The sequence below is a fragment of the Oreochromis aureus genome, linkage group 3, assembly GCF_013358895.1.
Source record: "Oreochromis aureus strain Israel breed Guangdong linkage group 3, ZZ_aureus, whole genome shotgun sequence".
NCBI lineage: Eukaryota > Metazoa > Chordata > Actinopteri > Cichliformes > Cichlidae > Oreochromis > Oreochromis aureus.
Window position 1 is genome coordinate 14,964,026 of NC_052944.1, and position 25,184 is coordinate 14,989,209.

General features: G+C 42.0%; 1 protein-coding gene across 1 annotated transcript; it reads left to right on the plus strand.

The window, feature by feature from the left end:
• The first annotated feature begins 155 nt into the window (after nucleotides 1-155).
• On the plus strand, nucleotides 156-23,322 carry ppp1r14bb (protein phosphatase 1, regulatory (inhibitor) subunit 14Bb). Its single transcript, XM_031736787.2, has 4 exons — nucleotides 156-830; nucleotides 20,040-20,123; nucleotides 20,210-20,242; nucleotides 20,372-23,322. The coding sequence occupies exons 1-4, from the start codon at nucleotides 630-632 to the stop codon at nucleotides 20,438-20,440; spliced, it is 387 nt and encodes a 128-aa protein (XP_031592647.1). The 5' UTR covers nucleotides 156-629; the 3' UTR covers nucleotides 20,441-23,322.
• The last annotated feature ends 1,862 nt before the right edge of the window (nucleotides 23,323-25,184 follow it).

Genomic DNA, 25,184 nt, shown 5'->3' on the forward strand with positions numbered 1-25,184 from the left:
TGATCACGTGGTAAAGTTGGGAAATATATTTTAAAAGAAAAATAAATAAAGTTTTAAAAATCGGCTGCTTTTGAAAGCGGATGGTGATCAACGTCTCTTTTCCTTATTTTTTTGTTTTTTTTTAACCCCTAGTACGTCGGATGCGCTCGAGTCCGGTCAGAGAGCGCGCACGCACTCCTCGTGGGGACAGAGAGAAAGAGAGATAGAGGGGGAGAGAGAGAGACGTGTGATTTCTCTTTGTACTGAATGAAGAGTTGAGGCCGGCTCTGCTTCTTCTGCCGTCTCTTTTTATATAAGCAGAGTTTGCATGCTGTAAATAGCCCAATAAGCCGGTTAGCCTTTACGTTTCTCCGTGGCCGTCGGTCCCCTTTGTGTGGTGGAAGCGAGCAGCCGCTGCGAATGTCCCTTTGAGCGATTTTTGACAACAAAAGCATCAGGTCCAGCGTCCGTCCTTCTTCTTCTTCTTCGGGGGATTTTTTTCCAAGTCACAAATTAACCAGCCGGGATTTTTCGTTGCGGAAAAGCGACGAGCCGCACGTCCACAGACCGTTTTCTGCCTTCTTTCTGTCGCTCACTTCACACTTCTGTAGCTCCGGGGGCATTTTTTCTCTTTCCCAAACCAAGCGACAATGGCAGCTGTAACAAGCCCGGAGACGAGCCCTCAACCCCGGGTATATTTCCAGACGCCGGCCGGTACCACGGAGGAACCGGAGACACCAGTTCGGAAGCAGGGACGCGTTACCGTCAAATATGACCGCAAAGAGCTGAGGAAGAGACTGAACCTGGAGGAGTGGATTATCGACCAGCTAACGGACCTCTACGACTGTGAGGTAAAGACCCCAAACAATAACCGGCCTCCAAACCGATCGAAGGTATTGATTAGGCGGCTCTGTTAAGTAATAGGGCTCCACGGTGTAGCGTAACGGGGGAAAGTCTGTGTGTCTGTCTAATCCAAAGGCAAACTGTTGATAAAGAAACATTAACGGGCCCTTTGTCGGTGCTTTTGGCCTAGCTCCGCTTGTTCTATAGCCCAGAGTATCAGGGACACATGTATGTGGATCAGTACGTAAAATAAGGAAGAGCCTCACAGATTAATGTCAAACATTTATTAAATCATCCACACGAGCGCCATGTGGGTAAACTTCATGTTCTCACCCACATGTAGGGCTATAAGTAGCACATGTACTTTTATAGCCTCGTCGCGAAATCGACGGCCGCTGCTCTTTGTTCTGATTGGCTGAAGCGGATTTAAAGCACACCTGTGAATTAATTTAATCCGCTATTAATGGCCGACCGGAAGTAGCACCAATTCTCCCATTTCATGCCTTTAGTGTGAAATACACCGTGTAGCTGCTCTTTGGGGACAGTTTTACTTTGAATAAATAGTTTATAAGAATAAAACAGAGGGAAAACTTATTTTTGACCAGCAGTCTCTGGTTTTTATCCACCCCATTTTATTGTCATTCAGGCAATAAAGTTTATTTTGTCTTAGAACTTTTAAGTAAGGCAAAACTAGTTTGATCAGGCACAAATAGTGATGGCAAACCAGAGACAAATGAGATGAAAATGTCTGGTTGGTCAAATATCTCATCATGGAGGACCATTTTAATGATTTCCCTGGCCTTAGCGATGCCTGAGTATAACCATGAGCAGACTGCCAGTGCACCAGCACATATCAAACCTGCGGTCATGGTGTCACATGGAGAGTTATAATGTAACTTGGCGGCAGCTGTGGTGTAGCTCTTGGCGTCAGTAGTTGGTAAGCTCATGTCAACTCCACTGAGCTGGCATTGACCCACATTCTATTCTTGGCGTGAGGAATACAGGGACTTAACAGGTTTGCAGAATTCCTAGTAGTAGCTAGCAAGAGGATAGGTAAGAGGTGTAGTAGGCGGATTCAGAAGTTCCCTTCCAGACTTTTTTAACCAGGAAAAACTGGTTCTTTTTATAGTTTGTATTACTGAAGCTTTTCCACCATTGCATAATGTCGCTGTAATGGTTGTTTAGCCATTAACACTCAAGTGAGCGAAAGGCGTCTGGCTGTTTACAGCTGGAAGCCAAAAATCCATTCCTCTGGGAGTTCATAACTCTAAATAGATATTATACTAAATCCCAGTTAACCATGAAGATAAATGCACTCAGGGAAAGCCATAAATAGACGGGTTTGTTAGTCATTTGATGTCAGAAAACCAGATAGTCCAGCACACCTTTGTTTCCACTACAGTATCTCATCCCGTTAACAGAGGATCTCTCATGATGCACACTGTGGCCGGGATATCCTGACACTACAAAGTTACCAAAGCCCGCTGAGGTGATTAACGGACCTAGACAGGATTTTAAAATCAATTTGCTTTGATTGTCTGCCAATAATGGATTAATATGTTATGTGTAGTCATCGCAGAGTCCAAAAAGTCTGAACAAATGAGCTCAGGGGTAAAGCTTTTCAGCACTTTGGTCTAGTGTTACTTTTATAATTAAACAAAGTGGTTTTTGTGGCTTAGAATCGCCTTAATTTTTAATCCATTATTTGGCCACTTTTACGTGGATCACTGTGACCGATACCCAGACAGTCTGTTCAAGGTTAGTAACACCTATTTGTCTTTCTGTGATTCACTCCTTCATTCGCTTATCCCAGTCCATCTTTCATCCCCTAATCCGCTCAGTCATGCATGTTTTAATGCCCTGATGATTCACAGTTAGTCTGCTTTTCAGCTGTAAATGGGGTCCAAAAAAATAAAAATACACAAATGGATGCACACTGACTTTATCTGTTGTTGTTCATAGTAAGACCTGAGCCCGGTGGAGATTTATTACGCTCAGGTCACAGGCAGATCGCGTTACAGTCACGTAAATGGGACATAAATGATTTAGTTCACATTTCTGGACGCACATCCATCGTTCATCTCTAATGACGATGCTTATTTTTGGCTTTCGTCCACTGAATTCCTCTCTTTTCATTGTCCTAATCGAGTCCCTGTCTAGGCTGTTAGACAACAAAGAGATTAATTTACAGTCGGTTCACTGATGGAAACACATTGGGCTCATTTAGATGGGGAGATGTGAAGCACGTGCTGCTAAACAGTGTAACTGGAGAGGCAGCTTTAGCCGGTCAGGGAGCAGAGCGGACACGGGGAGAACCCTCTTCACTGACAAAGGCATAGAGCATGCTTGGGATTTTCTCCTTTTACCCTAACCTCGCTGTGCCTCCTATTTCCTATAATCCGTATTTTACCTTTCACCCATCATTATTTCCTATCAATCAACCTCCCCTCTCCTCCTCCTCCTTTTATTTATGCCCATTTCGACTTTTAATAAAACAGCGTGGAGTTTGTTCAGCAGGGAATTCATTATGAGCTATTTTCCCATTCACATAATCCCTTTAAACATGCTACAAGCAATCAGCCAGTCATTGCTGCCAGCCAGTCTGTCAGATATTCATCCAGCCGCTTAGTCAGCCTATCAGTTAAAGTTGCTATGGGTAATAGAGAGGAGCTGAGCCTTAGTATGATTCCATGGCAACAAGCCTTGTTAAATGTTTATGTTGGTTAACCACACTGTGGAAAAAGGGGCGCCCGTTTAGTCAAATTGAATCCCGTATAAAGAAAAGTCCGTGTTTTTCATTCTTGCATGATTAAAATCGGAGGCACTGAGTTATGATATTAGCAGGGCTTTGGTGAATACCTGCAGCCGATGTTAATGTGGCATTTGCTTTGCCCAAGAAGCACTCCCTGGTTTTGTTACCCAATAGCGCAGTCCCTCCCAAACATGGCTACTTATACACATTTTTGCATTTGCAAGCGGCTACAGGAAAAGACTGTGACGTCACCTGTTTTACTCAGACTGAAGATATAAGGACAGCAATCACACATCTTTACTTTCTTTAATTGAAAATGAAATAATGAAACATGTGACTAATTCGCCGCCAGTGTGGTTATAATTTAACCACATGATTCTGTGTTGGGTGATTTTTGCTTGACAAAGCTTTGACTGTTTGCTGTTGATTACTAGACTAGGAAGAGACGCTAGTATCCAAAAGTAGCCATGGCAATGTTACGCTGTTCGGCTGCTGCTTTAAGACGCTTGTATTTTATAGGCATGTGCAGCCTTCCAAAGACAGGACCCTCTGTTTGATACTAGTTTGATTTGTAGCTGTTTTGACGTTGATCTTTTACTACGCATGTTCTGGATGTTGTGTTTGCTTGGTTGTAATGAGCCCCAGTTGAATTTTGTGTGCTTATCTTTAATTATCTCCTGCCCTCTTGTCCAGGTCGCTTTTAGAAAAGACATTTTTAATCTCAAGGAGATTTTTTTCCAAGATAAATAAATGATGATATAGAAAAATAGTTACATTGTCAGCTTTTACATGTGCTACTTTGATAGCAGTCACCTGTTTTTACTGTAACTGCCGAGCTATAAATGTGTGTTCCTAAGAAATTTGCTCAGTAATATTTAAACCTTCATACATGCTTACCAATGGAGCAGTTAACATTTGCTAATATAGCTAATATAGCCTGGCCACCTAGAAAAGCAGATTAATAAAATGTCAAAGGGGTTAAGGTTACTTTGTAAACGTTTCAACTTTATTGTTACTTTTTCTAACTTGGAAAAAATGGAGCTAATTGGTCCGCCAATGATTTACAGCACACGCTGGTGGTGATGCTATGGTCTGCCATTAAAAGACACCAATTGTAGCTTCTTTAATGATGATAATAATAATAAATAAATAAAATTCATATCTGGTTTATTTGTAGTAGATTCAAATTTAACCAGCTGGTTTCATGGTTGATTAGCAGATGTTTGAAGAGGAAACACGGCTGTCTTTTCCACAAATTTTCATCTATTTCCTAATAAAATAAAAATATTATGGGTGAACGTGTGCACGTCCTTAACACTTATTAGAGGGCAGTGGACTATATTAATGTCAGTGACACTGGCTGATCATTGCAGCATCAATATATGCCTCAACCCACCTAAAACAACTATGGAGTAATGTGTGTTGGTGCGTGGAGTACTGAAAAAAGCTACCTAGGCCCAAAAAAGTTTTACAAGACAGAACTTGAAATAAGTCAATGTTTTGTAATCAGACAAACATAGAACAGAGTATGAAAGTGCATTAAAGTTAGAGAAATAGAAACAGCTGGGTAAGAGTAATGGTTAAAGAAGTTTGGCTAACATTAACTGAAACACAACAATTTTAAGCATCATGCAGGTTAAAGTCACTTGAACTTGTCTGGAAAATATCAGATTGTGTTGATAAAGCGGATCTAGAGGCCATGTGGTAAGGGCTATGATGGTATGTCCAAAGGGGGGGAAAGGGTGGGAACAGCTGCAACAGTGCCTCCAAATCCCATAACACCCCCGTCACACAGTTTATATTTTAAACTGTTGCAGTCTGAAAGTACAAACCCTTCACTGGGAGTAAAAGTTAGGGTGTTACGGGGCACACGACACAGTCGAGGAGTATTTCTTCAAACGCTGGTGGTTTTAAACATGGTTTACATTTTCTCAGTTGTTACCGAGTCTTCACTCTATTAATGGCTTTGTGTATATAGTGCTAAGTGAGTTTGAGCCTACTCTGGGGAAAAGAAAAGAGTGGGAACACCAAGAAGGTCCACAGCCCCGCTTTTAGTAAAATAATCAAATTTCACTCCAGCCTTGCTATCATTTCCATGGTAACTGGCCTGTTAAAATTTTATTTGTCAATAAAGACTCATTTTCTCTCCTTTTGCGGCGTTATCCCTCTAAATCACAGCGTGGCTGACCAGTCGCTACATGGTTAACACTGGAGCGAGTGGGCGGACCAACCCCCAAACTGCAGGGTCCTACGTGGCTGGCCACACAGATGCAAACACACACACTCACACACACACACACACAAATACAGATGGGAATACGAGTGGGAACAGAGGCAGGATTGGTGAGCAGGAATGCAATAAACGGGGGAAGAGAAGGGAAAAAAAAGTAGAGGGGATGGCAAACGGAGAAGGAAAATGTAGTAGGAGTGGGCAGGGAAGCTGGAGAATGAGAAAGTGTTTTTGGAACATGTATCCACTGCTACTGCGTGATATATACACTGACAAAAAGCAATGGTTTGTAGTCTCACTGCAGTTTATATGGGTTTGTCAGGCACTAAAACAGCAGTGCCTGCAGTCACCCCAAATTAAAAGTGCTGGGAAGCAGGAAATGAGTTTATGTAAGTCCTAAGGTAATGCTTATGAATCAGAGAGGAGGGTTCTGAGTTTTTATATTCTGCTTTTATGTTTATTATTGCTTATACTGCACAGCCCAGGGCCACATTTATCACTTATATCAAGTGATGCGAGCGAGTAGAGCATACACACACTTTAAAAGCATCTGGTTTTAGTTTGTCGTTTGTAAGCCTATTAGCTGACTACCAGTCAACCTGCTCAGTCCTTAAATCTGACTCGTTGTTTAGACAAGTACATTATCAGTTAAATGCCAAAGAAGATATCAGATGAAAATAATTTTGAAGTCATGCTCGAGCATGCCGTTTTTCTGGCTCAGTCTGATGAAATGTAACATTAGGCAATTTTTCCAGATTTGCCTCTGCTTGCAAACCACATGTGGATTATGTGTTGTGGTGCACGCTAGAAAAAGAGCGCATCCCTTTAATTAAAAGGGATACATGCAAAAAATATTAAAGTGTTCCAGTTCCATGCGTTCAAGGTAATGACTCTGTGTAAACTGTAAAGCGAAAATACTCGGAAATAGACAAGCCACATGTGACTCTCTTCACATAAAAGTGAACAACAAAAGAGGAAATGCTACCAGCTGACACTTAACTCACCACAATAGTTTCAGTTCTTCCTGTTCCCTTTTTCTTTAAATAGGCAAAGTCAAAGTTGAAATGCATTTACATGAAAAGAAATCACACTTTCTGAAATACAGGAAACACTGGTGTTTGTGTGCCCTTCAAAATAAAAGTACCTCTAAAATTTTAATATAGATGTACAGACATTTAAATAACCTCGTGCTTTATTGAGCACAGAAATCGTATACATTGTAATAAAAATACATATTATTAGCTATATTTTCTTTGTTTACTATTTCCTTATTTTATTAGCTAGTTTTCACTTTGAGCGTGTTGTGGTCTCAAACGTGAAAAAAAGTGAGAAGTGAAGGTTGGAGTTAGTTCCAGAAATACACAAAAACATGTGTGTGTGCCCGTGTGTGTGTGTGTCTGCAGGGGAACACTTGTCAGGGAAAGCCAAACTCTTTTATAGCTTTTCCAGTCGCGGATGAAGTCGGCCTCCTTGACTGACTTCCGACTGTAAAAGGAAACTCACACAAACACACCCGAAGAGTGCCATCAAACATTTTCTTACACTGTTAACTTTAAGGTTTGAATACCAATCAGCATTACCCTGTTTCACTCTGTGACTACAAAGAGTGGTTGTTACACAGCATGAATGAAAGACTCCACTGTGTCTTTGTGCCCACTCTCCCACACCAGTGCTCACGCGCACACACATCTGCACAGAGACGGACATACACACATCTACTTATACGTCACACCTGGTTCTACATATTGAGGAGACTCTGCGTTTCCTAGCGGGTATGAGGTGAGTCAGCGTGTGCCGTAGCCTGACCCACTGACTGACTGTGTGGATGTTTTAAAAAACGGCAAAGGAACAAATCAGCAAAGTTAGAGAGGTGGAAGGATGCCAAGAATATTGTGAGTGAGGGAGAGTAAACGTGTGTTTTGGTTAGTGGGTGAGTAAGATCGGAAGGAAGTTGAGAAAACCGAACGAGGCGTGGATGAAGGAGGAGAGGAATGGAGGGAAAAGAACAAGGGATGTGAGTCATTTAGAGGAATGTTTATATGTTGTCACAGGAAGTGTGAGACAAACAGTGTGTGGAAAAATTAACCAGATTAATTTACCACTTTCCCTTTGAAGAAAAAAAACCCTGGTCAAGACTGTTTATCTCTGTTTCTCAAAACAAATTAGGTCTTATAAGAATTATATGTGTATATGTGTGTGTGTGTGTGTGTGTGTGTACCTCTGACTGTATTTGTGTAATAGACAAAGTATAGTTTTTGTTATCAAGAATCAGCTTTTTGGCTCTATGTCCTTTGAATGTTATCTGCTCTGTTTTCTCAGTGTCTCAGGTTCAGGTGAGAGTTGAGTTATCACAGTTCACTCAGACAGGACTGTAACAACAGTGTGACTAAGAAAACTAAATACTGTTGAAGTTACAGTGACTTTAGTGCCCACGCTTCTAAGCGACATCGGTTTTTTCTTCAGCGCTCACGTAGCCGTCGTTATTCCCCCAACTAAGAGAACCTATTATGTGTGTTTCCAGTTTGGTATTTTTGTTCTTGTGGGATTTTACAGTTCAAAATCATCTTTAATTATCTCATACTGAGCCTTGATGCAGTCCCTGCGTTCATCCACTGTGTGAAACGAGCTGTTTCGGCTCCCTTCCCCCTCCCTCTGAACTTTCTTATGATTTGTGACACTTGCCAACAGAAGGTTTGAACAGCAGGTAGGTGGAGCACTTGGGCTGACCATATTAGATACATATGCTCTCACTGACATCATCCAGAGAAAAGAGGAGAAAAAACTGTCTAAAATGCAGTGATTAGAGTAGCCTGAGCTTTTGGATCACAGGTATTATTTCTTAAAACTTTGGCCATGCTTAAACTGTGACTCCACCACTGTATTAGGGTGTATATGAAGGATGACGGGGAAGCACAGTAGCTCCCTTTTAGATACAAACTTCAAAGAATATCTTTACCATGTAACTTAATCGGTATGCCAAAGATTTCTAAGCATCTTGTTAGCATGTGTCAGCCAGAGTAGCCTCTACATACTGACTAACACCTCTTCAACATTGAAACCCTTAAGCATAGATAATAAGGGTTGGATTTTACCAACCAGTTGCTTGTTTATTGTCGTGAAACAACATAAAAAGATGTAAGATCGTTTTCCATGTGCTATACAAGTGATTGTGTTTCAGATTGTATTCATCTAAATAGGCTACTCAAGCAGTTAACGTCTTAATAATGAAGCACACGTTGACTTTCCTGCACTTTATTTTAAATGATCTCCAGTGTGCAGTATCAGACACTTTGCTCCTATTGGTCCTTACTAAACTGCTGTTTGCACTTACAGCCTCTTAAGTCTGTAGCTGTTTTGTGAAAGCTCGTGCACCCTCGAGGAGGCTTTTTTTAAAGTGAGCATAATGGTGATGGTGCACAGACCTCTGTTATTGCTGTATGTGGCTCCAGAGTGTTGTTTTTACAGTAAAGACAGATGAGAGTGGTTTTTATTTTTTTGCGGGGGTGATGTGTGTTTATTGGCCTCCGCGCTGAAACTGTATTAAAACAATGGCACAACCAAGACACTGCTCTAACATTTAACAGCAGGGGCTGGGCCTGGCATTGGACGATTTGTTTGGAGCCGGAATCCTCATGAGGTTTCTCCGTGCGCAGGTTGAGTGAGGTAACGCGGATCCACTCAGGAGGGTTTTTTAATCCCGGGAGGTGCGTTAGAGCAGACGCCTTTTGAGCGGTTGTTTGGCAGCGCAGAAGAAGCTTTATTATTCACCGTCGCTGACTGTGTATGTGTATAATGTGCACGCACGTGCCCGTTTCATGCCAGCATCCGACTGTGCAGGAGCGCTTCATGTGTGAGGCTTGGGCTTGTGGTTGCACCGTGTCGACATTACCTGACACCTCCTGACCTGTTGTCAGTCTCAGGCAGGCGGCTACTGGTTTTTGCCAAGGTCAGACCGCAGGTGTCGTCCTGACTTCCTCTGTGATGTCACCGCTGTGAAACTCGAACACTTGCGATAATCTGGAGGACAGGTCTGTGACGAGATGGGCTCTGGTTCGGATGTCTTTGGGAACGAATGAAGGAAAGATGTGCGCTCGGATGGACAGACAGGGAAAAGAGAGAGATGGTGTTTCTGTTACATTATTGTAATGGCAAAATTCAAATGCACATATTGGTGTTTCTATAATATATTACCTTAGTGTGTGCTTTTTGTTGGAGTTTGCTTCAACAGGAAGGAACAACAGACCATATTTGGTCGGTGTGTTTACAAGTTGCTTATTAATCAGGAAGGAACCATATTTGGTTGGATTCCTTTGATGCTCACAGATGATTATTCAGTGAGCACTTAATCGCTCACCTGTTTAGGTTACTCATTCTAACATCTGACATGCAACAAGAGTTAAAAGTAGTAGAAGAACAAATACACATAGTGACTTCTAGTCGCAGTTATGGGCACCTATCTGTGACAAACATTAAACCCAAAATAGAAACAAGCCCCTTTTGAGGCGACAGAGTAAAAGTTTGCTTGGTTGATGTTGCTTTCTGTACGTTCTGAAGCTGATATGGTCAGAGTAACACAATCTTGACATGACAATCTGGAGACAAACATTGTGTGTTTCACACTGTAGGCAAAAGCATCTTTCAAGCTGCTGACTAAAGGGCATCAGGCTGTGCAGCGGACAGTCAGAGCGACAGCTTTAGCATCTGCCTCTTACTCATTCTTTCCTCTAATGTTTCATCTTTAGTGCGTCTCTGGTTATTACAGTCACTCAGGATGCAGTGAGAGGTCACACAGTTGTACAGTGAGACGGTTACATGTTGAAATCGTCCTTGTTAAGTAAGACAAAAGTGGAGATACAGCTCCTAGTTTTTGCTGTTTCAGTCTGTTTGTTTTTGGTTCTGCTGCCATAATCTGTTGGAATCGCCTGCGTTGTGAGTTTTCTCCTGTATCTGATTGAATATGGAAATGAACCAAAGCATTAGCTGATTAGATTACCCACTCTGTTGGCAGCGTTTGAGAGGTCAGAGACTCTGATGATTGATCTGCATAAAAGAATAATAATGTTCTGCAGCTCACTTTGATATCCATATGGATTAGATCTCAATATTGGGGCAATGAATCGAGAGGCTTTGCAGATAATCACAGCAGCTCGTGAGCAAAAGTGAATTAAAACTGAAGAAGAGGGGCGGATATTGAAATTGGACCTCCGTGACTTTGAAGTGGACTCATTGTGCTACAAACTAAAAATATAAAAGAACAAGTTACTCAGTGAATGACATGGCAAATGAGCAAGTAAATGCAAAGCCCTTTAGTTTTGTTAGTAGTACTTGCCAACAGTGACATTATGATAATCTGCTGTAATCCTTGTTTGTATGCATTCTTATTTTAATCTGTGCATAATCTCCTCTTTCAGGCCCGTTGTTGTGGTAGTGACTCTTTCAGCTGGTTGAAGAGTTGTGTGTATTTTTTTTTTATATATAGTATCCATGGGTTTATAGGGGAGCGTGATCAGTGCAGCAGAGATGTGGGCACTTGAGAGTTTTTGGTTCCCTTACATCTGATGAGGGATTTAGTAATTAGTCGAAGCTGAAGAGGAGAGATGGATGATCTTTGTGTGTTGTGACGGAGAGAAGCTGCGTGAAAATTGCATTTGAAAGTTGAAAGTTAACTGTCAGCTTTCTCATATTTTCTTTTTTTTTTTTAAACTTGTACCTAGCTCACAGATGAAGCTTAAATTTGCATAATTCTTTTAACACTGCAAGTAACACTTCCTTCAGGATAGTAATGCTGATTTGACAGTTGGTCAATCAGCCTCTTTTGCATGCTATCGTTAACATTATACTGCCTGACCAGAGTCCGTGCACTGCACTTACTGTGATACCACAGTTTGACCTCTCAGTCAAACTGTGATGTGATGTTTTCTATTTTTAGGCAACGTTAATGTTTCTGTAGCTTTAGATATTGCTTTGCGTTACCATCGTTATCATGGGCAACCTACTGTGACAGCATTGAGTCACGCTGCGATTCCTACTCCTATATTGAAAAGGCACTTAAACACTTGATGTATTAGTGTGAGCAGATTCATGAAGAATCCACAGGTTAAATCACTCCTCATGCACTGCGTTAAGCAGATGAGCATTGATGTAATTGTTTGGCTTTTTTTTAATGTTATTATATGAGAGGTTTCATTTGTAAGGCAGTAGATCTAAACGGCAGCGACAAACTGTGCCCTCGTGTAGTCGTTAGAAAGGGTTACACGGCAGCATAGTTACCAATACAAGTCTACCCGGGGCTGGTTGTGACCCCGAGGGTCCAGCAGACTGTCTCCCTGGAAAAACCGCAACACAGACGTGTTCAGTCAACACACAGAAACCACTGAACCGTTTCAGTCAGGCCAAACAAGCTGACGGGGGAATCATTCAACCGAACAGCGATCAGACATGACTATGGGCAGCTTTTGGGGGGTCAGGTTTGGATGACCTTCTGCGCTTTCACTGTACAAATAGATTTTTTTGTGTGTGTGTGTGTTCAGTCTAAAATGAGAGCTTTACAGTTGAACCAAAGGTTGGCTGGGTGTTAGTTTTGACACGCTATCACATCCGCTAGTCTAATTATGATAGTGGACAAAAATACAGATTAGTTTGCAGGTATGTTACAAGCGACGATATACAGGAAAATATTCCTTATGTGAAAGCTAAATGTTACAATCCATGTTTTATAGCCATTCCCTTCCCGCTCTTTATTCCATATTACAGTATCTGTCTGTCTTTCTGTTAATGCTACCTCTGTTACCTAATTGCAGTTACAATGAAAACTGCTGTGCCGAAGTCCTAATTATAGCGATGAATGTTTCTTGGCTTCATGTGAAGATTTGTTCTGTGCACTCGGAGCCCGTTTGGTTTGGCTTCCTCCTGCAAAAAAAATCTGAAACAACCCACACAGCACCAGGACTCACATTAGCATGCCCACATCTCTACCACCAGACTCTGGAGGCTCTGCTTCTTTTTACTTTGCATGACAGATCCGTTTGCATTTTATCTGTAGTGAGATAGCAGGAAAAGGCTGACAGGGCTGCAGAGTCAAAGCAGATGGAGGCGCTGGTAGTGCGTGCTAAATGAGGGGTGCGTGTTGTTTTTAGAGTTTTTATAGAACAGTATCATTAAGAAGCTACATGTGTCCTTGCTTCCTAGAGATGCATGCAGCCAAGCGTTAAAGTTTTGGGGGTTTTTTTTTTTTTACACAGATTTATTCTCTTTGTGATACTGTCCTTTATCGGTAGGAGGAAACTGCGCTTCCCTGTTTGCAAACTTCTACACGGGGTGAGGAAGAGCAAAGCAAACCCGACTGATGAAATAATATAATCTAGTCTGTGTCCTGGCAGGTTTGGTTATAAACAGGCTTCGGTTGATCTGTGCTGCCTGCAGCTCTTTCTTTCTGTTTTTCATATGATTCAAAACAGGACATCATTTTCTTCCTGAGAGGAAGTACATCCAACTGATTAGACCTGCGATAGAGATGAAAATCAGCCACGCACGGGAAAGTGCACAATAACACACACTTTCGAGATGTTAGGCTGGGTTAAGTATGTTGCATCGATTAGGGACTGCTGTGGTTTATAGTTCAGGAGTCATGTGTGAGGCCACGTATTCATTACCACAGCCACTCACTACTTACATTAATTGGAAAGACACAAACAGACTTTGTTTGTGAGTTTGCCCTCTTTAAAATCTAAGGGATACCCAGCATAGAAACTTCCAACAGATATCTCTACACCTTCCCTTCCCCCAATATCTCCCAAGGTCACGTGCTCAAACAGGAAGTGGTTGACTGCTCTGGGATTTTTTAACCCCCCTTTGTGGTAAAGAAGAAACCCTCAGATGGAAAGCTTTGTGTGGTTTTTGGTGTAAGAGCGGCGATCCTAAAAAGGAAGTTGACTATAGTACTGTTCTTGTTCTTGTTACCCCTGCAGATTCCTGATAAGCAACCATGAGGGTGAGACAGACTCAGATAGTAGGGAGATGGAAAGCAGCAGGCGATGACTGACACAATGCATCCCTAACCACCCCACCCACCCCTCAGTACACCCTCGCTGACCTCTTGTTGACTCCCTCCTCTCTCTTTCTCTCATAAGTGCTTTCATGCCCACGGCAAGATGGCCCAAATGCTACGAACTGGCCTGTTACAAACGCACCAAGGGTGACTCTCTGTGTGAGAGCAGGGCAGAGCGGTGATACCAACTCGAGGGGAAGGGCATCAAAGGGGACGTAAGGATAAACGGACAGCGGGAGAGAGTAAGGCAGGAAGCAGGTTCAAGCCCAGTGTTTTTCCGCTCTTCAGATGCTGGCTTCATCCTGTCTGCGTGTGTCTGTTTGTAGTAATCAGATGACCCTAGACAAAATTACCAGATCAGTCACAAGGGTGTCATGAATTACCACCTCAGGACAGCTTCCAGGCAACTTTTTAGCTTCCTGCTTGTTTTCTGTTCTTTTATAAGCAAGGCTGCACTAACGCCGGTTGCAGCCTTGTTTCTGAATAAGCCAGTTAGTCATGTTGCAATGGCCAGATCGACACACTGAAATTATCCACATATACTTCCCCATTATCTGCCAGGATAACCTTAAATTCTCCACTTGACGATTTGTAATTTCCCAGGAAACTAATGTTATGCTCTGGGAGCAAAGAGTGTTTTTATCCCTAGTTTCTGTGTTTGATATTCGTTAGACCCCGGTTCTATTGGATATCCTTCCTTGCTTAATCCTGCAGTATTTGTTTTACACACACGCACGCACATGCATACAATATGAGAGTTTGAAGTTGTACTCGCTGGTGCATGCGTGGTGCTGTGTGAGCTGTGGTTGCCTGGCAAACCCCCTTCCGTAGATCCACAGTTAAATATAATTTAGTAATTAAGCTTCAGTCATTATCCACAACAATAATGGTGTCGAACAATACCGGGTTTCAGCCATTTTACTCCTAGCGCTTCACAATAGACTAAAAGACAAAAGATGACATCACCCATTGTTTTGTGAACTTGCGTTTTAAAGCCTGAAGTTTGGCATCGTGGCTGCCACCATTTAGTTTTATTGAAGCCAAACGTGGATCAGCTAATGCTTAAAAGAGTGGCTAGAAAAGTGCATCCATATAATCGACAGTCTTCTATTAACATATAGATACAGTAACCAGAACTAGACCATAGACCTTTTTTGTAGTGGATCAACTACCTGCCATTTAAAGCGACCGCACCCCCAATAATGCAGAACTCGAAGCCTTAATGTATAATAAACTGGTGAATCATAAAAGCATTCACCTCCTGTGGTTTTATTGTTAGAGGTGGGAAGCATCAGACACCACATGATACAATATTATCACGAAACTTCAGTCACGATCCAATATTATTGTGATTTTTAGTATTTTGCATATGCTGAGTACTACAATAACATATTACAATTTAGCGCCTCTTTTAAACTGCAAACGATGTCCTTAAAGTTGGTATCTGTTTTCTCCAATGAGATAAAGTTATCTCACTTTTTTTACTGCATAATGAGTTTGTCAAACATACCAACAAAACTGCCACGAATGTTCCCGTAAGACGGTCACGCTATCAGAGAGCAGCTGAATGGGATCAAGTTGACAATTACACGCAGTCTGTTTCTGATAATAGAGCAATTACTGTGATAAATAATTGAAAATCACATATCTGTTGCGGTTTACATAGAGAGAAATTTAAATTTAACAGAAATTCACATTTAGCCATTACATGTGTGCTCAGCAATCTTCCTGCTCTGTAGGAATATAACAGGAATACAAGCACCTGATAACCTGGCTGTAAAACATTTGCACATTGGATTCAGTAAAAGCACCTTGCACATCATATATTTTGCATTTCTGGCTTTTCAAGCCCAGAGTTGCTGCTTCATCTTGCCCAGTTGATCCTTATTAACTAAAACTGCTCCGTTAGCAGTGCAGATCTGAGGCTATGGACACCATCTCCTCTCATCTGTGACAACCAAAACACACAGTAGCAGTGAAAGCATTCAGCCGCTGTCCTCTCATCGCCAACACGAGTGCCTGGAACTCATCACTGTCAGCATTCACACACACGTTTTATACCTGTGTCACCATGCCAAGTCAGGGTAATAGTTTTAATGGAGTGCCACTCTCTTAATGCAAATATACACAGTGCGATTTAGTCTGATTTAGTATCTTGTGATGGATGCATAAAGTGTGCGTTTGCCAGACAAGTCGCAAAGAAACTGCAGCGGGTGTCATTGTTTACTGCCACGCGGCCTACTTTTCCTACTTCTTCCCTCCTTCCTCCATCCTGTCTGCCGCAGCCACCACTTCCCTCTGTTTTCAACTTCCTTTTTCCGCCTGTCTCTCTTTCCCGTATCATACGCAGCCAAAAACATTGTTTGTGTGTTTTGTAGCAGAATGGGCTGTTGGCCATCCCTGGTTATTTTTATCCTGGTTTGTTACTGAGGCACTAGAAAAGCAAAAGTGGCTGTCTGTTCTGCCTACGTCTTTACATTTCCAGTGATACATAATCGCTCTGTCTTCTTTGTTGTTTTTTTTTCCGCTCAGTTTCCCCACATCCTATCAAAGGAATCAGTTACTTTATGCATGAAGTTATCACTGGAAAACATGCCATGTCTCGTGATAAACATCTACACCGACGTGAAGCTTTCCACGTCGATAAGACATTGACTAACATCTGCCTTTGCTGTCATGTCATTATTTCACCAGCTGTATTTCCAGTAGCAATGACGGGCCTTTTTGTTGTTATAATACAAGGACACTGACCCACTTGTAGGTCTTTGTGCGTGTTTATGCGAGTGTGCGTGGTGGTGGTGCGTTTTTCCAGTGAGGTAGCTGTATCTGGCGTTTGAAATGTCCGAGCCTGGAGCCGCTACACGGCCCTCCCCGTGAGAGAGAGCCAGTACTGTGACCTGCACACAGCACGCTCTCATACTGTCACATCTCATTCCGTTGTGAAGGAAGCCTCCAGACGATCGGCGTCTCTGCCTGACGCTCTCTCTCGTTTCACCGTGCGTGAATCACATTTGCCAGCTTGTCAGGAAGAGTGTAATTAAGTTTCAAGAACCACGTGTTTGCGGCGTTTTTCCCAGTGATGCTGGTGATATGAGTGGCAAGTAGGGGTGTGGCTAAAGGGAGGTCTAGGGTAGCACAGCCCTACTACAGTATACGATGTTAAAGGATATAAATTGAAAGCTTTTTTTTAAGTTTTGAAAACTGGACCCCCCTCATTTGCCTCAAAGTGGTTTGGTCCAAGCCTGCCGTTTCCTAACTCCATTACCACCAGTTGCCCACTATAGTGTTGTGGGGCAGTACCTGTCTATGTTTAGACAGGAGGTCTGACCAAAATGAAATCATGGTAACTTAATTTATCAGGTGGATTTTTATTGTGAAATATTTTTTGACTTCCTCTTTAAAAATATCCTGGAAACATCGCTTGTTGCGTTATGTTGCTGTCGCATGTTAGTTGTACATTGTATCCAAGTGCATGAAGTTGGAGACTTTGTAACAACATGTTAGAGCTGCAGGGATCCACGAGTATTGATGCTCTTCTGAAGGCTCGTCAGAATAAAGCAGGCCCTGCTTCCTTTACCTGCACTCTTCTCTGCTCTGCTTTGTTTACAAAAATTCAGTGCTTGTCAATATCTTGTAATCAGCTTTTATTCCACTCCGCATCTTCTGCAGCCAGCAGTAAAAAAAAAAAACCCTCCAGACTAGTTCAGTAAGTCAGTCTGGAGGATTGTTTTGGAAATCCTCCCTCGTGATTCCCCGCTTTCTTTGTGTCTCCTCTCAGAAGCCTGTCTTCCGGCGTTTTTCAACATCTCCCTCACTCCTTCTCTCTCCGTCTCTATCTCTCTCTCCCTCCTCGGCTTCTCTCTTTCAGTCTGCTCCACTCAGCTGCTCCCTCGTCTCGATATGCTCCTTAACCTCTTACCTTCCTTCCTCTCGGCGTTCCCTCCCCCCCTCCCCTCTCAGATTTAACAGGGTCTGTTAAATCTTTTTCCATTAAGCCGTATGAAACATTTATGCTTTTCTCCACCTTGTCCTTTACGCTCACCTCATGAGTGTCTCACACAGATACAGAATTGACAAAAAGGGAGGAAAAGAAAAGACTCATTTAGAAGCACATGGGGGCCACATGTTGTGCAGATCAGTCTTTGTGTCAGACCTGTGTGTGTGTGTGTGTGTGTGTGTGCGTGTGTGTGTGTCTGCACTGGTGCTTACAGGATATCTGCATGCTGGCCTGTGTGTCAGTGTGTGCGGTTGTGTTGCTCTGCTGACAGTAAGTCTAGCTGTCACCTACAGTCTCTATCTCACACACACAGACTGCCCCAAATTAAATCCTTATACTCCCCCTTTTTACACACACACACACACACACACACACACACTTCAGCTCAGACTTATTAATGCCCTTCCTATAATTCTTTAATCCGTATGTGCAAGGTGTGTGTGAGACGTTGAGCCATTTTCACTGCCAAAAGAAAACCTACCGCTTTGTTAATGTGCCCACACAGCATGTTTTGCCTGTCCATGTGTGGTTGTGAGTCCGACTGACTTGTGTGTGTTTTGTGTGATGGGATAAGGGGCAGTCAGGCAGGTGCAGAGACAGCTGGTGTGGGCAACTCTAACCGAGGGGGAGGACGAGAGCGAGGGAGAGATTCCTAGAGAACGACATGAATATAGGGGCAGCAATTGAGCTGCAAAAGAGCTCGGGGGGGGGGCACAGAGTGTTTGTACGAGTGTGCGTGCGTGTGTTCTTGTCGCCAGCGGTGAAGAGCTTGGCTGGAGCACACTGAGCCAGTGTGTGCGAGCGAGGCAGATGGAGAGACGGGGACTAATAAAGCTTTTTAATAGAGCGACAGATTAATCGGAAGAAAGAATTGATTGGATAAGGAGAAACTGAGACGAAGATGAACTCGCCGTGAACTGCTTTCTTTATCCTGAACACTAATTCAACATTAGATGTGAGCCTGATGAAACTGGGCGATGACTGATGGGCTTATATTAGGTGTATAAATGTGTATTTTAATTTATGTAGTTACTTTGCTTTAAATATGATTTGAAGTCCACGTTTTCTAAACGCGAATGCAGCGGTAAAAATTCCCAGTTCAAAGGAGCAGATTTCCCACTTTCAATTGGTTTTTACATGAATACAACATGGGTGGCCATCAGCAGTTAGCACCCTAGCTTTCAGTAATGAGCTGTCTGTAAAGAAAATAGTAATTATTCTAAAATAAATGTTTCCAGTTTTGCACAACAGATTTGAAGGAGGACACTTTAAAGACCTGTTAGGAACAGGAACTCGCCTGGATCCTAACTCTGTGTTGCTCCATTTGGTGTCTTCTGTTTGTTTCTTCTCAGGTGTTAGCTTTAGGACGTGCACGTGTTCTTACTTGATCTCAAACATCACACTGACTTTCTTGCATTGTAAGCTATAGATGGATGGATAGCTTTGTTTTGCCCACGTAAACCTGAGAAATGATGGGAAATGAGCTAGCTCGGCCCTCTCCACAGACTATAAAACACTGCAGCGCCTTGCCTTTGTGAATCCTGACACAGTGGACACATGAGATGCCACCTCCTTCTCACTGTGTTTTTGCTAAACTGAGCTAAATAGCTGGTAGACGAGCACCCCTGTCTTCTCGTGTAACTCGTGGGATGAAAGCGAACTACAAATTCATTTTAATCATTCTGTGTGGCAAAAGTAAAATTCCTTCGCACTGGTATTTCTGGCCCCCAAACAGTATCATTGCTCTCTGTGTAACAGCGAATAAGCACAGCTTTTAACCAGATTATTCTTTTATTTTTTATTTTTCCAACCTTGAAAATAAACTCTTTTTTTCATTCAAGAAGATTAAAAAAATGAAACCTGTCTGTGCTGGTTTTCTTCTCTCTTTGTCTCCTCATGTCTCTCTGCCATGTGCTTTGCGCTAATGGAAGCACGCCGCCCTCTAGTGTCCACAGCCGGACATTCATCAATAACTGTACCACGTCATACAGAGAGAGAAATGCTTACGCTTGCTGGTCTATTTGCAGACAACCACATAATATAAACACAGGCACTAAGAATAGACAGGATGAAGATTTCTTTCCATGTGTTCGTGGAAAGAGGTTCTCTAGTATTTTTCTAAGGAAGTTGGTGGATGTTTGGTCTCTGATGGTGCTCTTCTTCTCTCCTCCTTTTGTTACATGTGCTATAGGAAGAGGCCATCCCCGAGCTGGAGATAGATGTGGACGAACTGCTCGACATGCCCAGTGATGTTGAACGGGCAGCCAGGGTCAAGGTAGGACACACGCACCTGTTTCAGAGCAGGAAAGATGGCTGCAAACAGCAGAGTGTTATTTCATCCTGTTTTTCCCTGTTTTGCAGGACTTGCTGGTTGACTGTTTTAAACCTACTGAGGTAAAACACAGTTCTTCTTCACTCCCCTGCTCATAAACTCCCTCTGCCTCTTCAAGTGAACATTTCTGATGTGCATATTTGTCATATTGAGTCCCCGCATGTGTTTTTGTCCTTGCCCTCTCCCTGTAGGACTTCATCTCAGAGCTGCTCGACAAGATCCGAGGGATGCAGAAGCTCTCCACGCCTCAGAAGAAATGATGGCATCCTTCCCCTTCCTCCCTCCATCCTACATATTCCCTTCCACCTCAGCCCTCACCTCTCGTCTTCCTACCACAGCTCACGCTATTTTTTTTTAAACTTTTTTTGTCTGTTTTCTTCCATTAGAGTTCATGAAATGACAACTTGTTTCTGCTTCTAGTTAGACCCTCTCTTGCTGTTGCCTGGATCCAGCCCCATATGTCGCTTTTCTCTTTTGTTGTCATGTCGTTGGACTTCCTTCATAAAAACCATCAGCCAAGAAGGGGGAAAAAAGACAAATTAAAGAGTGAATTAATTCAAAAGCGACTCATTGGTCTTAATCCAGGCATTCTCCTTCCTCCTCTTTTCCTACTCCTACCCCTCTCTCCACCTTTTTTTTTTTTTTTTTCTTTTTTGGCTCTGCTACCCTTTCCCATCCAGCTCTACTTCCTCCCCACCCACCCCTACACCATCTTCCATCTGTCTGAGGAGGAAGAGGAGACGAGTGCCCTAATTACTGCTAGCAGAGTGACCGAGATCGAGAAGAACGAGAGAGCGCAGATGCCAAAAAAGACAGTGGAAGGGTGAACGAGGAGGAGGAGGGTTAGAGGAAGGAAGAAGCCAATCAACTCGCTTCTGTCTCCACCGATCTTTACGTTGCTGTTTTTGAGGGTTTTAAAGTTGACCCAGCCGCCCATTATAATTCTTTCCATACTTTCCGGTTCAATTTGAGGGCTTCACTTTAGTTTTTTTTAATTAACTCTTTCGGGGATCAGTACAGTCTTTTGCTAATTATCCCCCTCAATCAGAGGCATTGCTGCAGTGGTGCATTTAGAGACTTTTTTTTGTGCGTGTGTGCGCATGTGTGTTTGTGTGTTTGAGAAGTCTGCACTATGTCATTTTGAGGGGAAGAAAAATCGGAACCACAAAGAATAATGTATGGTGTATCTTTAGCACGGCAAAGAGGGAAAATTTGAAGCCTGGAAAGGGTCACCGGCTTGTTTTTGGTGGTCACCGGCTTAAAAAAACTGATCTCCTCCGGAAGCAAGTTCTCTTTAGGCTGGATGTCAAAGTAGGTTTCTTTTTCCTCAAATGCGTAGAACAGTCACGAGAGGCTCCTCAGAAGCCGCTGCACATACAAACGTATGTCTGTGTCGCTAAATGCTACGTGTGTGTTGCTACATAATGTACAGCAACATTTGTCATAGGAGTGTTTTTGGGCCTGTATATTCTGCTGTTCTGTATGACAGATTAGATTTTTAGTATAGGACTGGTTCCTGTTTCGTTTGGGAGGGGCGGGGGTTCTGTTTTTGTTTCCTGGATGCATTTTTTTGGTCACACGGACACACACTGACAGTCCAACAAGGGGACCCAAAACAAAGCTGCCTTTTTTTTAAATCACTGCCCCTAACCCTTCCATCTCATTCTCACAATTTCTCCTTTTTTCTAAAACATTATTAGACTAAACCATTATACTTTTTTGAGGGGGGGCATTCAGAGCAGCCACAATTCTGACATTTGTCCTCTGCCTGACATGTCAGTGGAATCACGGCTAACATGCCTAAACAGGAGAGAGGCCATTGTTCAAATCAAAGCATGCATTTTTCTTTCTCTGTCACGCACACAGCTTCTCGGGGCGGAAGAAGCGGAAACACATCGGCAAACACAGCTGCCTCTAGCACAGATGTGCACACACACACACACAGGCACAGTCAGAGAGAGAGGGAGACGAGGCCATAGTCCACCGCTGCCCCCCTCCAACCTCCCGGTGCAGCTACCAATCCTCTCAGAGAATAAGCCATCTGTTTCTGATCCTGGGCCAATCAGATCAGAGACCGAAGCCCATTGGTTAACAAGAGAAGCAGCGAGATTTCGCTGTGGTTCCTGTGACCGATTGCTAACACCTGCAGTGACAGCAGACCTTCGCTGTCTGCCTCTTTCTCTGCTAGAGCCAAAAGGCACATGTGTACACACACACACTTTCATCTTGCTGCTCTGTCATTGCTCCCTGACATCCTCCACTTTTCTCTTTTGCCTTCCTTCATCCCACAGTCACCCTTCTCTCCTCCCTCCCTTTTTCCTTTTTTTCATTTTTTGTTTTTTTATAAAGAGATGTTGCCTTAGGTATTATTTATGTTACACAAACCAAATAAACAGGAGACATTTTTCTTTTAAAGGGTAATGCAAACTGCTGCCACGTGTGAGCAGACCTGCAGTGTGTGGGGAAAAATCTTGAATCTTCTGTTGGTCCTTAGATACTCTTTCTTCTTTTTCTGGAAAACAAACTGAGATTCTGTTTTTTGATTTGTTGTTTTTTTTTTTTAAGAAGTGAGTGTTTAATACTTAGGCCTTGATACAGTGATTTTTGTTTAGGTAAAAGATGTTCTTTGCATTTACCATTTGAATACTGCTCTGTTTCTATCGTGATCATGACACTTCTTGACACCCGGCCTTGGATTAACACGTAGTTGAACAAAAAGAAAAAATCCACTCAGATGCATTTTGGTGCGATTGCTTTTGCCTTCCCTGCTGGGACATTTTTGATCGGTCAGATTTTACCAGGCAAGTCCAATCAGTAGCTGAAATTTGAGTGGATTTTCATTGCAAATCCAGGTTTGGATTATTATACCTTCGTAGACTGTTATTGACAAGTCTGTTTTGTTTTTTTTACTGTTGGGGAAAATTGCAAAAAACAATATATATACTGAGTATTTTCATTGAGGCTAAATACAAGAGCTAAACCATGCCATTTGGAGGAGTGGTGTTCTTTAGATTTTTTTTTTCTAAGACAATGATTAGACCAACAAACCAACCAACAAATGTAGCAATATCAACAACAGGTCTTGTTTTTGCCCAATTTTGTTACACTTTTATGCAACTTTAATAAAAACATGTAAAATGGACATTTTTCTCTGTGTGGTGTTTTATTATAGTACTTGGTACTGTTTGTTAATCCTTCTTCTAGAGCCCTTCTGCCTCACTTTGATGCCATCTTGTGGTTACTTGGTATAACAGCTAAATCGTCCACCTGCTGAGAAGGTGAGGATGTCTGGGGATACCTGCATCATACTTGGAGGATGGTTAATATAAGTTAAGTGAACGAGTGCATCATGCCATTGATAACTTTTCACCAAAGGTTCAGGGAACAACAAGAGCCATGAACAGAACAGGATAAATGCCAGTATTAGATGTGATGTTTTAAACATTAGCACGGACGTTTAGTTCAATGCTCCAACATTACCCCACCACCAAAAAAAGGAGAACTTTGGGGGAGAAATCGGGATCCTTCTCCTATGTATGGGGTTTAATTACACCATCACACCCCTGAATTACAGTGTCTTACAAATGCAAACTCAGCCTATTTGACCACACTACCATAATTAAGTATAGGGGTGTCAGAGCAGCTGCACAGTGCTGGCAGTGGAAGAGCAATTGAAAAAGGATAACAAATTGATCGTACAGTACTGCGCCCTATACACACTATGCTAAGCTACATTTCTATAAGTATTTTATAATGAAATATTTGTCTTAGATCTCGGGCTTTAAATTGTATTATCAGGTTTGCGCCTCGTGAATGAAAATAAGTTCAATTATAAACCGCATTTTTAGAATCATAGATGTAACATTTTGATTATTTTTTATTTTGTTTTATATTTTAAATAATTAAATTAAAATACAATTAAATAATACATAATTAAATACATAAATAAATACATAATTAATACATAATTATAAAACATAATCACATACTGTGTATGCTACCATTGTATATAGTGTATTATCTTACTTTTTTCATTGATTGTACTTATTTGTATTTTTGTATTTCTTTCCGACATCTGTACCTGAGCTGAGGTGACGCAAAAATTTCCCCGTCGTGGGATCAATAAAGTCTTATCTTATCTTATCTTAAAATAATTAGAAACCAATTTTCCTCCAGTTATAGCATTATATTATATTATATTATATTACATTATATTATATTATATTAAAGCAAAGACTTAGGTCAAACAGCTCCAAATCCTTGTTGCAGCCGGTGACACATTCCTACATCCTGTAGCTGCCCACTTGGAATTACGGTACCACTCGTGACGCAGAGAGCTTCGACTGATGCAACTTTATTCTCTCCTCTTTTAAACCACCGACAATATGGCACCGTGAAAACTATAAAGATGCACAAACAAATGCCATTATAACATTTAAGTAAAAAGTGCAGAAATGTTCACATTTTACTATATAGAAAATTATTTGATGAACTCAAATCGTGACATTGACATAAATCAATAGCTTTTAAACAATTTATGTTACAGTATTTAATAAAATGAATTAACGACAACCTTTCTGTCTCTTAAAACAATCATTTGCAATCATTAAACCAACCTCTTTCTGCTTCCAAGGGTGCTAATCATGCTGAACCAGCTAGCCAACCTCCTCCATGCGCATCTCTTAGCCACAAATGACATGCATATACAAAAAACGAATTCAAGCACATTGTTTAAACTTTCAAAGCTATAGCATGTGACAGGTAAATAAAATACATAGTTTTGCAGTATTTTCAAAAAATAAAGGTTTTTACTCACTCTGAAGCAACATGTTTGTGTCGTTTCACTGAGAACAGAACAGGAAGTCTGACACAATAAAAGAGGAAGTGCTAAGGTATTCGAAACTCAAAATAAAAGAGCAAAAGAGCAAAGTAAAGCCCCCACAAGAGCATCCATGTGTCCATTTTGTCCCACCGAACTGTCCAAAATGCACTAGCATGATGTTG